Source organism: Rissa tridactyla, chromosome 9 (genome assembly GCF_028500815.1).
Source record: "Rissa tridactyla isolate bRisTri1 chromosome 9, bRisTri1.patW.cur.20221130, whole genome shotgun sequence".
Taxonomy (NCBI): domain Eukaryota; kingdom Metazoa; phylum Chordata; class Aves; order Charadriiformes; family Laridae; genus Rissa; species Rissa tridactyla.
In genome coordinates this window covers 30,556,159-30,572,592 of record NC_071474.1, presented here as the reverse complement: position 1 = coordinate 30,572,592, position 16,434 = coordinate 30,556,159, and the positions used below count along the sequence as shown (strand labels likewise).

The window sequence follows — 16,434 nt, the reverse complement described above, 5'->3', positions numbered from 1 at the left end:
TAATAATTACTAGCTTCATGCTGAGCACCAAGCCCACCTCCCAGCGCTTGGTTGTGATTCTTGCATACACATATTTTAAACCAAAAAACCCCACACCCCTCCCCCCCAGCTTCTGCTGTATTTACCCAGCCAGGAGCTGCCCGCAAACCCTAAGTCAAAGTGCAGATTTCTTACCTTTTCTGCTTTGCCATAATATTTTAGAGGCCCGTCGGTCTGAGAGAAGCCATCCACCTCCGAAATGCAGTCTTTGTACTTGTGCCCGTCTATGCAGCACTCAATGAACTCCATGCTGTTCTCGGTCAGCGTCCCGGTTTTGTCCGTGAAGACGTACTCCACCTAGAAGCAAGCAGGCAGGCTGCACCCCCAGGCACCGGGGATGGAGCCCACCCAAAAACCAAACACCCCGGGGCATTTTAGTGCATCCATGCCAATGTTACTGTGCCAACCTGGACCCCCCAAAAGACACAGGTGCCCCACGGGAGTTACACCACTGTGTAGTTTTACTCCTCAGAGCAGCTCCTTTGTTTTCCAGCCTGTTGCGCAGGTGGCAGCTCCCAAAGACTTAAAAAAATTTATTTCCAGGCTCTTCATTTTCCCCTCATCCTCTTTATTGGCCCCTTTGCTATAGCTCTTAGCACTTACGTAGCTGCTGCCGCAGCTCTGCTGCCTCCTTTGGGGGATTTTCCTCTTGGTGCTGTATTTGAATCAAGTAATCGCTACTCCAAATATTTTAATTTTATTTTTAAAAAAGCAAAATAAAAAGCAGGAGGCACTAGGCATCCCCCCAACTCAGTCTCTCCCTGCGCCGATGAGAAAGGGAAGCCAGAGCTGCCTCATTGCCCCAACAGAGAGATGACTGGGCAGGCATTTTCGTTAATCCTCGAGGAGACAGAGGGTTTTTAATTTTTAATTGAAGCAGTGAAAGCAAACCACCCTGACACACTGAGCACTGCGCCTGATATTCCCCAATATGGAAACAATTGGCATGACCCAATTCCTGATCTTTCATGCACTATTTATATCCTTATCCGTTTCGCAGAGTGAGTACAATCACATTAAATGGAAAGTGCCACCAAACCGGCTGGAGCTCTGCCCTGAGGGGACCACGAGGGACTGCCACAACAAGGGTTCCTACCAGGGAGGACATTTTTCATCCGCATTTTCATCCAAGCAGATGCAAACAGAGCATCTCCTGACCTGCCCAAGCTCTTCGTTCAGATCCGAGGTATTCACCAATGCCCCCTCTTTTATTTCCTCGTCGTACATCTCCTTGTCCCAAGAGATGAAGAAGGAGCCCAAGAACTTCTGCATCTCTACTGTAACGTACATGGAGACTGGGATAATGAAATTGAAGAGGACCATAAATGACAAGAAGTCCGTGAACATCCGCAAGACCTACAATGGAAAGGGGAGAAGATGATGCAGTCTCTGCCTATCAGGCGTAACTCAGGGGCAGTTTATGCTTCTGGGGTTTGAGACAGCTTTTTTCTAAGGTTAAATAGAAAAAAAAAAAAACAACCTGAAAATGAATACAGCTAAGATACAAGGCCAAATTCCATTTTCATTTGATGCAGAAAATCTGTCTTCTGCAGATGTACAAAAGTACACCTTACCGCTTCAGAATGACCAAAGCGATGTTTTATTCGAGTATATCCCTCTTAAGAACATACTGCTCCAGGCTCAGTCTCATCTCAAGTAACCAGAAACAAGGAGCAAGTGGCTTGAGACCAGCGAAGCTATGACACGGGTAGGACTGATGTGGGGACAGTCCCTGTAAGTCTGACTCAATAACCCATCAAATAGATTTCTACACACTCGCTCTTGCAGGCTTCACTGCCTGCGTCTTGGTGAGTTTAAGAAGCCGCTTGACGTGACCTCAATTTAAGTTTACCTACTCAAACCCGAAAGATAGCTCGAGTTCAGATAAGGATCTGGGTTAAATCAGCTGCTGCGTTTCTATGATATACAGCACTTACTGATGCTCCCGAGAGGAGGGAAAGAAACGCAAAGAGCGGGAGAGCCCGAAGGAAACAACAGCACTTCCAGCCAGCAAAGAGGACTCCCAGGGCTGGCAGCAGACACGCAGATTAAGTAAAACCCTTCGAATAAATAAAGCTGGAGGAGGCGCTGAAACACAAATCCACTTACCTTGAACGTCTCCCTCTCTTTTTTAGTCTTTTCATTGTACCAAGGCTCGTCGTTAAACGGATTGCTCTGCCAGACGTATTTCAGCGTCGTGCACACAGTAGCCTTGCTCAAGAGGATGCACAAATACACTATCAAGAAAGCGTTGATAGATCTGAAAAACAGGTTTCTTTTTTAAATTCTGGCAACTATTTTTAGACAGAGAAGTGTGCAAATGAGCAGGAACAAGACTTCCTTACTTTTAAGAAGGGAATTACAGAACAAGTGCTTTTGACAGTGCTGATATTCAGGGTCAGCTCATATATTTCAGCATTTCTTAATTTTGTTTTTAAGTAAAAAAAAAAAGCTACTAAATGATGCAACTTCTTGAAACGCATGCATAATCAAACATACAGATTTTCTACGTAATCAGAGAGCACCTGAAACAAAAGGCAGCAGATTAAGTGATTATTTCTGTACAAATCACCCACGAAAAAAACTAAAACCACCCAACAGCCTTTACTGATTTTTGCCGACTATAAATACTCACTTTTCTACAGCAGACCGTTTCTGAGATTTCCCTTGGTAGTTCAAAGCCATTTTCGTTTCCATTCCGGTATAGACCGCAACTCCTGCGGGATATTAAAGCAGGGCTCAGCAGGGACTGGCAGCCCAGGAGGGACCCAGTCTGCACTTAGCCAGGAGGGGCATCGGTGTTTATACGAAATTGGAATCCCAGTTGAAGAAAGAGGCATTAATTACCCAACTACAGAAACCTCCAAGGCTGCTAAGTAATGTAATTGCATATATCTTGGAAAACCTCAGTCTTCTGTAACTCCTGCCACCCTCCATCACTAGCGGCTGGGGCTGTGCTCCTACCATGCGCTTTCAGCAAAGGATTTGGGAACAACTCCCCACACTTCGCGTCTCAGGCAGAAAAGAAAAGCTTCCCGAGCTGTGTTAACACAAACCTGCACAGCCAGCTATAACCAACATCTCCTAATATCACCCTCTCAACTTTTCCACCAGCCCGCATACCGAAAGCAACTGCAGAGCCCAGGCAGACCAGCTGTAGAGAAGTATTTTCCCCCCTCTAGATTTAGTGATGAGCACCTACATGTGTCATCATTTCTCAGAACTATTTAATTAATAATAATAAAAACTGTTCACCATAAATCTTCTTGGTATTTTTCAGGGTAGCACCCTTCAGCAACAGGTTTTCAGGACCCAAAGACCTAAACATAAAAGTTAGACCATTACACCACTCAAAGAACATTTAAGCTGCTTTATAATTTAGACCAGAGATAGATTATAAAACTAAACAGATGTTCTTAAAATCTGATTACTTCATTTGTACATTAAATCGGGTATTCTTGAGTTTGTTTTTCTCTTTACATACTTATATTTCCATTTCATCTCATGCAGACTATTTTTGGTGCTCAAAGTGCCAAATTTAATGGGGGATTATCAGTAAAGCTTTTGAGGAATAAGTGCAAAATGTTCAGATCTCATATGTTCTAGTACTTATATAAAAACCTGATTTTAAAAGCATTGAAAATCTGTCTGTTCCAGCAGTCGATCAATGGCACCATCAAAGCCAATGGCTTATTTTGCTCCAGTTTTGTGTTTTTACTTCTCCCCGAAATGCCAACCTGTGACCCTCTGCTGCTTCTAGGGTCCAGCACAGCACCGCTCGGTGCTGCTCAGCTTCCCCAGGAGGGGCTCAAACGAACCACAGGATGGCAGAAGGGAGCGAGTGGAGAGGTTAACTGCGGGCCTCCCTTACGAATGAAATATTTGGAACGGTTACAGAAAAATAACTGTTCCCTAACGATCATAGAATGGTTTGGGTTAGAAGGGACCTTAAAGATCACCCGGTCCCACCCCTGTCCTGGGCAGGGACACCTCCCACCAGACCAGGTTGCTCCAAGCCCCGTCCAGCCTGGCCTTGAACCCCTCCAGGGATGGGGCAGCCACAGCTTCTCTGGGCAACCTGGGCCAGGGGCTCACCACCCTCACAGCAAAGAATTTCTTCCCGTTATCTCATCTAAATCTCCCCTCTTCCAGTCTGAAGCTGAATGATGGTAGCAGGAGTTCTGATCCTTGAAATCAGATGTAGATGCCCAACCTCTTTGAGGAGGGCCTGTGAGATGGCTGCATGACCAACCTGGCTACAGGCTCTTGGTTGCTTCTGTAGATGATAATTCTTCCAACAAACCTGCAGTAAAAATACGAGAAACTCATATTACAAACATGTTATAAAGAGCTACTACAGACATATTTTAAAAAGTCATTTACAGTGCATTTCACTTGGGAGGGAGAATGGCCTAAGAGGCAGCACACTGACCATGACTACAGGTGAGCTGACACAAAAAACCTCCTTACACCATGACAAGTGTGGCACTGGGGAGGTTTTGCTCCAAAGAAACCGAGCCCTGAAATAGCACAGTGTCGACTTTGCCTATGGAAGAGGCTTATCACTGCCTCCAGAAACCTTTGGGTCTCTGATGAAAACACCCTTCGCTTTGCTGATCTAAAGCTTGTTAGGTCCCCTAGCCAGTGGTGCCCAGGTGTCTGTGGGGAGATGACACCAGGCAGGATGGGGACAGAAGCAAGGGCAGAAGCAGGGAGAAGGATGGGCAAGAGAGGGAGCCAGGATGGGGGCAGAAGGGGAGCAGGATAGACAAGAAGGGGCTAGGAGTGGGGCAGGATGGGCAGTATGGGAGCAGGGTGGGGGCAGAAGGGGGAGAAGGATGGGCAGTATGGGAGCAGGGTGGGGGCAGAAGGGGGAGAAGGATGGGCAAGAGTGGGGCAGGAGGGGGAGACTCACTTGTAGAGGTCAGGCTGTGGCTGTTCACACTCGATGGTGGCAGTGAGGGCGTCGATGGCTTCGTCCGTACAGAGCACGGTGGTATCCCGCACTGCGTAGTGAGTCTGGGGAGAGAAGCAGAAGCTGCGTCACTACCAGCCCCCAGCGCCACAGCCTGTGTTTCACCCCCTTATTTAAAATACCCCCCACGCAAAGGCTCGGCAGGCAGCACCGGCAGCTTGCCCGAGTCCTCGCCGCACTCCCACAAAACAGCTGAAGCATCTCTCTTGGAGTCAATAAGCTTAAGAGAAGCTGTAGCGGGAAGGAGCTGCTGGGTATCTGTTTGGCAGGAGGTGAACCAGAAGAAGAGCATCTTTGGTTTTCCCCCAGGGTCTCGCTGCTGCCCTGGTTGGCGTGGCAGGGGGGGATGCTGCAGGTCCCCCTGGCGTGAAGGGACTCCTGGGGACCACTCGCCTGCCAGCTGCTGAAGGTAATTAGAAGCCAGCCCCAGCACCCAGGGATCAGGCAGAGCACTGGCAGGCTCCAAGCTATTTTTAGCAGCTGCTGCTGCGAAGGTTCATCTCTCACAATTAACTGGAAAGCCCACGAAGGATGCGCTTGCTGCCTTCCAGGCTCTATTTATAGGAGCTACTCAGAGCTCCAAGTCACGGCGGGGCTGCACGGCAGGCTGCCTTAATCCATCTTCATAAACAAATTCATTAAAAAGCTTCCTCCGCTCCTTACGTTTGCCTTCCCCTCCTTGCGCATCCTGGGATGCGTTATGTTACACATGCTGTAGTCATGACATTATAAATACCCACCTTCATGCGGTTTGGGTAGCCAGCCTGGCCTTTCCTATTGAAAGCAGACACACAAACACACAGACGCCTCTGGTACAAATCACAGCCTTTGTGAAACACAACTCAAACCCTTCCTTGCAGCGCCCAGGATCAAACCCAACCCTTGTCACCATGGACACGGTGCAATTACCGAGTGATACTTCAAAGCCGCCTCCTAATCAATTCCATGATCTTTACATCCCCAGCATTATTTAGAAAACACATGTTCTTTTAGACAATGTGTGACTGAAGATTCACGCTTCGAAGCCAGAGCCCTGACAAAAACTCTTTTGTGGTTCTGCTCCAGTTTCATGTAACCAGGCATCTTCCCCACACCTTGACCTGACGTGCCCCAAGTACCAGAAGAATCCCCAGCAGGTAGGCAGCAGATATCGCTGCAAATGAGGTTTTCTGCGTACCCGAGTGTGCTTCCCTCACCCCCGTTTTGCAGCAAGCCCTGGCGTTCCCAATGTCAGACCTATTTCCCCAAACGGCACTTGCTTTTCTATTCTTTCCTTCCCCTTCAAACTCGTCTTCATCTCATCAAGAACCAGGAGACAGCTCCCAGTCACCTACAGGAACCCACGAACTAGGAAAAAAGCCACCACAGCGCCCGATATAGAAACTCAGCACTCCCTTTACAGGCTCAAAAGTTAGTAGGAGCCAAGGCTGTGCAAAAGCTGTGCGAGCTCATGCATATAATACACCTGACACAAATAAGCAATTGCCTATTTAATATGGTTATCTATTTTTAGCCTCAAGCCGCTTCTCAAAGCTCCGCTCCTCTCCGTTAATGGGACCAGTACAGTGCACCAGCTCCTATACAAGATTTCCAGTACCGATTAACAGCTGCCCATGAAGAGACGAGTCACAGCCACCCATATAATACCTATCAGATCACCAATGGTATTCCCACTGACTGCAGAGTGTGTCGGAGTGAATTATACAATCTCAAAGTGTCTTCCACTCTTACTACTGCAGTCGCTAATATCTGTATAAATACTCATCAACCAGAAGTGCAACCAAATTTTCACGTCTTCTGCTGCATGTAAGTTTTTTTGTTGTTGTTGCTGCTTCTTTCCCTAGTTTAGAGGAGAGGGGGGATGAATAAAGGAAGAAAATAACCCAAAGAGTAGATTCATCCTGAGTATTAAATTTCACTGCTTGGTTCAGGGAAAGAAGAGAGGAAAAGAAAAACAACCCAGAAGTGCTGTTTTTCTCACGCTGGTGAAAAATTCCCCCAAACGAATCTAGACAGACTGCCTCAAAAAGTCCCCGAGCTCCCTGGAAAAGCTCAGTTAAGTAGGAGAGGCATTGGCAGGGAGTGGGAAGGGAGCTGCAGGCACGGCTTTAGGGATGCTCCAGGGCTCAGGAGGAGCAGGGAAGCACCACCACCATGGCGGGCAATAAGGCAGCAAAGCCCTACCGATAAGTATCAATACGACTTGGGGCCATGCCAGCAGAAACGGCTGTTGGAGGAAAAACTGATAACAAACAATCCCCGGGGGGGGTTCAGTGCCAACGCACTGTGAGCAGATGGAGGGAAGGGCCACAGGGATGGGCTCTGTGGGAGCATCCAGGAGCATCCTCTGGTTAAACATCTCCCCCCTGATCCAAGGCAAGCGCCAGCTTCAGCGGCAGCTCTGGGCACCCCAGCATCCCAATGCTGCCCCATCCATCCCTGTCACCTTGAAATTGGACTCGCCATCGAGACTCGCTGTAGTGACGTAACAGGTCCCATCAACGCTGCTCGAGGCCAAAAATATCAAGTCACAGGGGAAGGTCTCGTCTGCTTTCACTTCTACTATGTCTCCAACCTGGAAGAAAGGACAGTCTTACAGGAAAAGCCCTCTCAGTGGTTGTTAGATGGTCACAGATTTCGCGTGTCTCAAAGCCTAAGAGAAATGACCTCAGCTGAAAGGGAAACAGGGGTTCAGGAGATGCCTGGGTCCCCCAGCATCACTCCCCAGCCCCATGGGTCGATCCAGCCCAGCATCAACTCGGATCACCCATGTGGCACAGTCAGTATTTATTTCTCTGCTAAATTTCAACGGAGCAAAAGACTCTGCACTCGCCTGAAGTGCGGGGTGATAAATTAACGTCAAAGCTAGTGTACTTTCCTGGTGTCCTTGGGAGAGTTGGAAATAGAAGAGGACTGCCTGTCCCAGAGAAGCGCAAAACGCTGACAGATCTGTCACTTGTCAGCCCGGGTACAGCTTTTGCAAGACAGCTTTTCAAAAGCCATCAAACAAAGGCAGCTTCACTCCTTAACAGGGAACGGCTCTCGGAGCATCACTCCTGAAAGCGAGCACGCTGGGGCAGCTCGAACCCCACACATCCCTCCTCCCACCCTCCCCACGCACCCCGCCGTGTTCCCATCAGCTTCAAGGATAACCCGAGCTCTCTGGTAACGGTTACCTTGATTTTTTCACTCTCTTTCCGCACTTGCTTTGCATTTTCGACAATGAAGACATTGCTCTTGTTCACTTCGTTGTCAGCTCTGTGCCTCAGCCAGTCCTCGTAGCCCTAGGCACACAAATGCAGGCAACGCAAACTCGTTAACAAAGCAAGTAAACTAATGGAAGAGGATAAGTGGGGACGGAGAGAGAGGGAGAGATTAAAAAAAAATGAGTAAATTAAGCAGTCCTCAGACCTCCTCCATGCCTGACAAACCATCAGAGTAGTTCAGACGGCATCAATTTCTTTTAAAAAAACTTCATATGCATATTTGACAGATTCAGAACAAACTAAAATTACACACAAAAATAATCCATATGCAGTGCATGCCACCAGCAGCTAAATTACTGTAACGTGTTTCTATTATTCTCCGTGTTGGCGAGAAGAGGCTGATAAAATGAATAATACACTTAGCACCCTGCGACTCTTTCCTATGGTAACGCAGGACAAGACTCTTCCTCTTCAGTCCTCACTGAAAGAATAAAGCATTCAGATTTGAAGCAGATGGGTTTGACTCCAGCTCTCCCTTTCTGGCCCCTGCAGAAGCAACTTCTTTTATTATTCAATCCTTCTATAGAGGGAATTTTAAGTGGCACGTGTGCGTACAACGGGAGGAAAAGGGGCTTTTAACACCATGAGAAGATGCGGACTACGTATTTTTGGGACTGAGTGATTGAACAGAACATGTCCTTCCCTTTTCCCAACACGGAAGCAGAGCAGGGGCTATATTTGGAGCACATCGCTGCGTCCTGCAAAGACTCGGAGAGCATTTCTAAAAAGAGAAGAAAAATTCAAGTCAAGCCAGACTACGGTGGTAACCTTTACTGACCCTCACGACTTGCTTACAACGGTACATCTAGAGATGGTTCCCGTTGCCAAAACATGAGACACCAATAACCACACTCAACGTGCCTCTGTCAAAAAGCACTAGTACAATATCTGACCTTCTGAGATGGGTTCACCAAACCTACCAACCCATTCTGGTAACTTCTGAGTCTATTCAAATACATGCTCATCATTTTCTCTACCACATGTCCCAAAACCCATTTCCCTCTCCCCACATTGACGCTTGTACCTGTTTGATAGCTGTGACCGTGATGACAAAGAAGAGTGGGAGGCCGCTGGTCACCGGGCTGGTCGGGGTGTCCACTATCACCTGCAGAGAGGAAAAAAAACCTACTGCTGACAACTGGTTTTCAGGCAGCAGAAGAAACAAAAACTCTGATAATGGGGGAAAAAGGCAGCTCATGCCAGTGGGGGTAAGTCACAGCCCAGCAGAGGAGGGAGAGAAGGATGGGGCACACGAGAAGGACAGGCACAGTCCCCAGGAGTACTCCCCTCCATCTCAAGAAGACTACAATACCTGCTTCCTGAACATCACGGGATGTCCTCAGGTGGGAAGACCCTATTAGAAGTAGCTTCAAACCTACATTTGACCTTGCTCTGGTGGGAAACAAAAGCCTGGATGAGTGGGCTGCTGGGGATGGGCGACATAAACGCACCTACTCAAAGAGCAGATGCCAACAAGCCTGTTCCCACCACAGGATGTGCTGGAGAGGACCAAGGCAGAGAAGGAGATGGAGCAGAGGCAGCAGCAATGCATGAAGTGAAAGCCACCCTCATTTCTCACTGAGCCACAGGAGGGCCTTTTCACCTCTTTGGCAGTGAAGATGGGGCACATCTGACCCCTAAAACACAACTGGTTATGAGAGGGAGGACACCACCAGTCATCTTGAACCACTGACGCTCAGAGGTTAAAAATAACATGCATCAGCCCAAATTACTTCGGAAATATATAGCAGAACAGAACATGAATATTTAAGCAAAACGGAAATCCATATTTTGCCGTTAAGCTCTGAAATTTGGAGTAAAGAGCACGATTTAAGCACGGTGACCGCAGGAGGGCCTTGGGGTGGACAGATGGATCCTTCCTGAGCTCAGGGTGGTGTTCACGCTGCGCCTTGTACCAGCGCCACAGCAAAGACTGAGCCCCTTCATCCTTAATTAAACCTCTGGGCTGTGGGAAACCACTGTTTCTTCTGACTGTATTGTAAAACGGTTAGAGCTGGAAGGGACCTTGAAGATCATACAGTCTCACCCCCTGCCCTGGGCAGGGACACCTCCCACCAGACCAGGTTGCTCCAAGCCCCGTCCAGCCTGGCCTTGAACCCCTCCAGGGATGGGGCAGCCACAGCTTCTCTGGGCAACCTGGGCCAGGGGCTCACCACCCTCACAGCAAAGAATTTCTTCCTCAGATCTCATCTAAATCTCCCCTCTTCCAGTTTGAAGCCGTTACCCCTCGTCCTGTCACTACCTGCCCTTGTAAAAAGTCCCTCTCCAGCTTTCTTGTAGGCCCCTTCAGTTACTAGAAGGTCGCTATAAGGTCTCCCTGGAGCCTTCTCTTCTCCAGGCTGAACACCCCCAACTCTCTCAGCCTGTCCTCACAACAGAGTGGCTCCAGCCCTCGGATCATCTTCATGGCCTCCTCTGGACCCCCCCCAAGAGGTTCAGAACCTGCTCCAACAGGTCATGACTCGGCCCATAGGGGAAGAACAGCAGAACACATTCATAACTGGAAGGGAATAACGTAAGAGGAGGACACGCTGCATCCTTGCCCCACCTGCCAAACCAGGACATGCAAAACTGGCCATTTTTCCCTTTGTCCCCAGAGAGGATGGGAGCATGAGAGGCAGATGGTGAGGGCTGTGACGACAGGGATGGGGAAGCTCAGCAGAAAGGCTTTGTGTCCCCACAAAGGGACTTTGTCTCCCTCCGCTTGTTTGGCACGCTTGCAGACAGCAGCATCTGTATATTTATTGTTTTAGGCTGCCCATAAAAAGCTGCGTTAAGGACAGGACTGCTCTTATCAGCTGGGTGGAAACTTTTAACTATGAAATGCCACATACTGCAATTTTACCCTCCACAATTGAGCCGAAAGAGAGAAGAGCCAGAAGACATCAAAGAGGAAGATATTGAAGATAGCGCTGCAAGAAGCAGCCAGGTAAGTGGCGTATGAGTTAATTAACACGAGGGTAAACCAAGATAAACACAGTAAATATTTCCAGGAACACAAAGCCCTGGCTCACTCATAATGGGTGTAAAATATTTACAGACAGAAAGTCCAGTAGAAACCGGACTTTGGAGGAACAACCTCGAGCAAGGATGGTGCCAAGTGTCACACAGACCCATCACATACCACATGTGTGACAGCCACTCACTGGGGTGGCATCGTTGACATTTAAGGCCAGTCAGCCAAAAGTTATCTCGCAAAAACTGGGCAGATCTCGGGAATACAAGAAGAAATTTGGCTTTTAGCTGAGAAGAGCAAGGGAAAGGACCTCCTGCTGCCCAGCGGGAGTTTTCTGCACTGGACAAGATGCAGCTGTACGTATTTGTTTAAAGAGATGATACGATTTCTGTCCAGACAAATGCTCTATTACAGATGTATGAACACAAATATTTGATGAAGTCCCCAGAATAACTCGTTTGTGTATTTGGAGATGGTGCTCCCTGCGCATCCCGTGGCTGGATGCTGCTCTTCCCCTTGGCAGCTGGTGGAAAGCCGAGGGGGACACGAGTAACGAGCCAGAACATCAAAGGCAGACTCCTTTGAAGCTATTTTTGAGCTATTTTAGGACTTCAACAGCTTAATTTGGATCCACTTAAAAGTGACAAAATCCTCCTGCTACTTAATAGCTTCTTCCTAACTCATTGTTTGGGGGACTGAAGACCACAGTCCAGAAGTCACCTCCATCAATGAAAAGGGACATCTTTCATTCCTGGCGCCTCCTAAATTAGCTTACTGCTGTCAGCTCAGTCTGTCTGCAAACATAGTGGGACAATATGTTTGTCCTCCCAGGACAAACTCACTCCAGGCCAGCCCTTTCCACCAGGGGTTTACTCACAGTTTCCTTTGAGCATTGCAATAGACAAGCCAAAGAAATAGCTCCTGTCAGTGCTCTAATAGGTGTTTTATGTTTAATGCATGTACCTTCTCCTCTTCTCTATAAAACACAACCTGAATTTGGAGTCGCAGAATAACAGATGTTTGATAAAGGGTTTCAGCAGCAGGTAGAGCAGATGCACCACGCAATTCCCCAACACCACAGTACTTGGCTCCTAATGCAGCACGTAGTGTAACTCTATTAATTTAATGTAGTTTAAAGATAAGCACCAACATTTAAGCTATCAATGCCATTTATCAAGGTATAACCCTGGCTATTTTAAATGAACGGAGTGGCCCTGAGTGCTTTTTTCAGGCAAGCGACATCTCCAGAACAACAAGCGCCCAGGGGCAGGCGGTTACTCTACAGGGCAGCAAGTGGAGTAGTGCTGTCAGGTTGGGTTTTTTTCATTTGAGTTTGTTTTTCCCCTAATAGAACATGAGGGTTGCTGCCTTATTTTAGAGGTAATCACAGAATAAAAACAAGGAGGAAGAGCAAGGCTCTTCTCTCACCAGCATACCCCTGGTGCCTAAAATGGGTAAGCAGATAAATCGCAACAGGTTTTGTAAGTATAATCAAGAATATCCCACGTTCTTCATGGCCAGAGGGCTGAGAGATAAAAATGTAATACCGCGTCGCTAAACGGCCAACTACACAAAAAGGACATCCCGACTCCAGGGCATCGCTTGGGTTAAAGGCAAATTACAAATTCACTCTGACAAAGCAGAGCAACGCCAGCAAAATCAGTGATGGAGGGGAGCCAGCTGCTGCCAGGGCAAACTGGCCTTTCACGTAGCACTGCCAGGAGGAGCCGTCCTCCGCCGTCATCTTGGGATCCCCTGTTTCTACGGCTGCCACTGAAATCGCTATAAACCGTAACTCTTTTCTCTAAGGATAAAACATTTCAGTCACTGGTCTTTTGAACACGCAGCCCAGAACGGAGTGATACCCCAGACCTGAACCACCAAAACCCCGGAGAAGTCACCTAAAAGCAGGCTGTTTGCAGTAGCTGCACGGTGCCATTTAATTTGCTGGGGTAGAGTTTTTGATGCCTATTTTCAGCCCTAGAGCAGGTCGTTCTGCTGAGCCCCAGGCCTGAATACGGGATTTAAAAGGGGAATGCACTGCAGTGATTTTCCCAAACTGCCTTCCCCCTAGTGCATTCGGACAGTCATTTTTTGTTCTATCAGCAAGAAGAAAAACAGAGTGTTCAAGTTTCCTCAGGATTTGCCCCTTAACCAAAGCCGTAAAGCAGAGCAGAAAAAGTTTGTCCATATGTAGAATTTGCTATTTTGGCTGTGTAGAGCAGCTTCCCGAAGCTTCACACTCCCAAAGCTCATACTATGCATTTTCTGAATTTTACTGAATACGGCCTCTCTCTCCTGCTTTCCTTGAAACTCACTGTAACTGAGATACAGAAACATCATATAATTGGGAACATACACAATTATGCAACAGAAGTAATAAAGATGATTAAAAAAAAAATCTTAGTTCTGTATCATCAAATGTATTTTCACTGGTTGACTGATTTTAAGAGTTAAGATAGTTTTAAAACTGCTTCAGAAATCATTCAAACATCATCTCAGACAGGCCCAAATATTTTAACTGTTATTATACCTCAGACGGTGTGCCATAATTGTAACACAGCTTCCAATTATAAACCAACAACCCACTCATAAGCACCAACAGAGTTGGTTTTGAACCTCGGTTCTCGTTCAAGCTGTGCTTACCGTCAGTATGTAAATAAAACCCAGCCTTGGCATCCCAGCTCTTACCTGCACGAGGAAGATGATGAGGAAGTAGAAGTTGGCAATTCTTCTAAACTGCTCAAAAAGGTTCTTCGGGAGGAAGTTCCAGAGGGTGTACTGTGGGGAGAGAGGGGGGGGCTCACAAACAGACCAAGAACGGGCACTTCGGCTACAAAATGGGAAGTATCTGCACAAAATCATAGAATGGTTTGCGTTGGAAGGGACCTTAAAGACCTTTAAGAAGCCTGCTGAATCATTTTCTTTGGAAAACAGGTGGAATTTAAGAACAACATGGAAAATAACCAGTCTAATATCTGATCTTTCAGTCTGCCTGGAATAAGCAAAGAATAATAAGCAGCCAAGTCTCAAGACCAATGTCCACTTAATTATAAAAAGAGACTGGTCAGGTGAGAAGACTCCATGCCCAGCAAATATACAATGGAAGAAAAAAAAAAAGAGCAAGGACACAACATTCAAAAATAAATCAGGGAAGAATTAAAATCAGCGCTAAAACAAACCACTTGTCAGAGAGGGAAGTGACACAGGGGAAGGTGTCCTCTCTGAAGGACCCTCTTGCGTGCCAGGGAATGGGAATGCTACACCAGTTACACATGGTTAGACGTAAAACTTTTCCCCAGTATAAGCTCAGAGAGCAGAGACATAAAGACAAATAAGATCCAAGCCGTAATAAAAAGAAGAGAGGGAAACCCCCCTTACAGATCAAGTACAGTAAATTGAAGCATAACTGTACGCTGAGCGTTACGAATCCTAACCAACATAATACGTATCCAGCTGTGTTGAGAATATCGGATGCCGCTTGTTTGATATTTCACTCGAATTAGCTTCAAACCTTTTGAAACAGCTTCATGAATGTCATGGAAAAAAAAGCTAAGCAGAAGGCAGACGGATGTCATCACGGTTTTCCACCATAAACAAAAGCTGCATTAATACCGTATGAACGTTTCCCCTTTCATCCAAAGGGATACACAGAGCATGGTTATTTTCATCCTATCTCAAGAGAGGGGGGAAAAAAACCACCACAGAACAACAACAAAAAAAAATCAGATAGGGGAATCGTATTTTTCTGTCCATTTATAAAATAATCCCCACTCCCTTCTGCAAATCTGAGCTGCTGTTGTCTTGTACTGGATTACACTTAACCTGGCCTTTCTTCCCAAAGGAAATGCCAGAAAGTAATGTTTTTGACCCAAAAAAACCAACACCCCCCCCCCCCCAAAAAAAAAACGTGTCCACATGCTTTGCCCTCATCCAGCCTAGAAGAAAAGAACTCGTACACATCCCCGCTGGGACTGAGAGGAAGAATTAATAGATTAATACAGCCTGGAGCTGTGGTGGAAGGTACGTACAAGGCTGCTCCGCTTGCAAACGGACCTTTACACCCACCCTTGAGGAATTCAAAGTTTCTCATGTTCAGAAACAAGCATTGAATAAAAATCAGGGGGAATACCCAAGCAGGGAATACACATGCACGATGGTCCCGGAGGAGCGGAGCGAGCTCACCTTGGAGGAGACAATCCTGTTGTCGCAGAACTTCTGTGCCACGTAGGCATCTGTTTCCGAAACAGCACGGTGCCCGACGACCACAGTGCGCGTACCGACCCGCTTCTCCTCCCCGGCACACTGTCAGGACAACCAGGAAAGGGAAAAATTAGCTTCTAGCTCAAAAAAAATCCAAATATTTGTATTAACACCTTCCAGCTTCTGAAGGCACCATGCTGTCTGCTGGAAATAAGGCTGCTGGAACCTCAAAATTTCACTTCTCCACTTGAGCACAGAGAACGAAGAGGGATACGTAAGGTCATTTAGCAAAACCAAGGCAACATTGAGCTTGAAACCTAGGGTTTCAAGTCACCCCCCAGGACCGCAGCCTGTCCTACACCCCACCAGCGCAGGTCACTGCTCCTGTCTACCACACTCCTGCCCTATGCAGGACGGACGCTACCTGTGTTTGCAGCCTGTACCCATCTGCCAGGCAATTTTTTCGTATTGAAAGAGAATATATCTTTACTGAGCCCTTCAAGCCATCAGGAATATAATTTATCTTCTGTGCATCTCTTCCTAGTCCCAACCTCTTCAGACTCAGGTTCCTACAGCAGCTCCAGGCTTTACCCCAGCACCCTACAGAGGATGATGGAAACTGCATCCTCCTTTTACACTTCCTCTCCTACGTCAAACCCTCAAGTCCATCTGAAACATCTCATCACCACATTGGTGCATGCAGACTTGGGATTTAGTTTAAAAAAAAAAAAGGAGAAAAAAAAAGTAGTATACTTCTGCTATTTTCAAATCTCAGACAAAAGCAGAAATAATGAAGCAGCCAGTTTGATATTGCAGACTCCTCAAAAGGATGGGCTGGGTGCTGGGGATGCCAGCTTCTCTTGCGGGGGTTTTATTTTAAAGCAGAATGAGATGCCACAAGTGAACGATAACCTGGTGTCACAGGGCCAGGGGGTTGGTGACATCCCCTCTGCTCCAGGGAGGGATGAAGTGAA

The 16,434-nt window shown here is 47.2% G+C and overlaps 1 protein-coding gene across 4 annotated transcripts in view; it reads right to left on the bottom strand.

Annotated features, from left to right (window-relative positions):
* The window catches only part of ATP11C (ATPase phospholipid transporting 11C), a 59,015-nt gene that overhangs the window by 25,688 nt on the left and 16,893 nt on the right, over positions 1-16,434 (bottom strand). For 2 of the 4 annotated variants that reach the window (XM_054214411.1, XM_054214412.1), the window contains exons 2-14: positions 15,443-15,562; positions 13,949-14,038; positions 9,305-9,385; positions 8,926-9,001; positions 8,191-8,300; positions 7,461-7,589; positions 4,955-5,058; positions 4,292-4,342; positions 3,295-3,359; positions 2,675-2,756; positions 2,149-2,299; positions 1,198-1,395; positions 175-336 (exon numbers count right to left, since the gene is read on the bottom strand). In XM_054214411.1, coding sequence (XP_054070386.1) covers positions 175-336; positions 1,198-1,395; positions 2,149-2,299; positions 2,675-2,756; positions 3,295-3,359; positions 4,292-4,342; positions 4,955-5,058; positions 7,461-7,589; positions 8,191-8,300; positions 8,926-9,001; positions 9,305-9,385; positions 13,949-14,038; positions 15,443-15,562 — 1,419 coding nt within the window. The remainder of the gene's footprint in view (positions 1-174; positions 337-1,197; positions 1,396-2,148; positions 2,300-2,674; positions 2,757-3,294; positions 3,360-4,291; positions 4,343-4,954; positions 5,059-7,460; positions 7,590-8,190; positions 8,301-8,925; positions 9,002-9,304; positions 9,386-13,948; positions 14,039-15,442; positions 15,563-16,434) is intronic. The other 2 variants (XM_054214414.1, XM_054214413.1) reach the window with 1 other exon arrangement.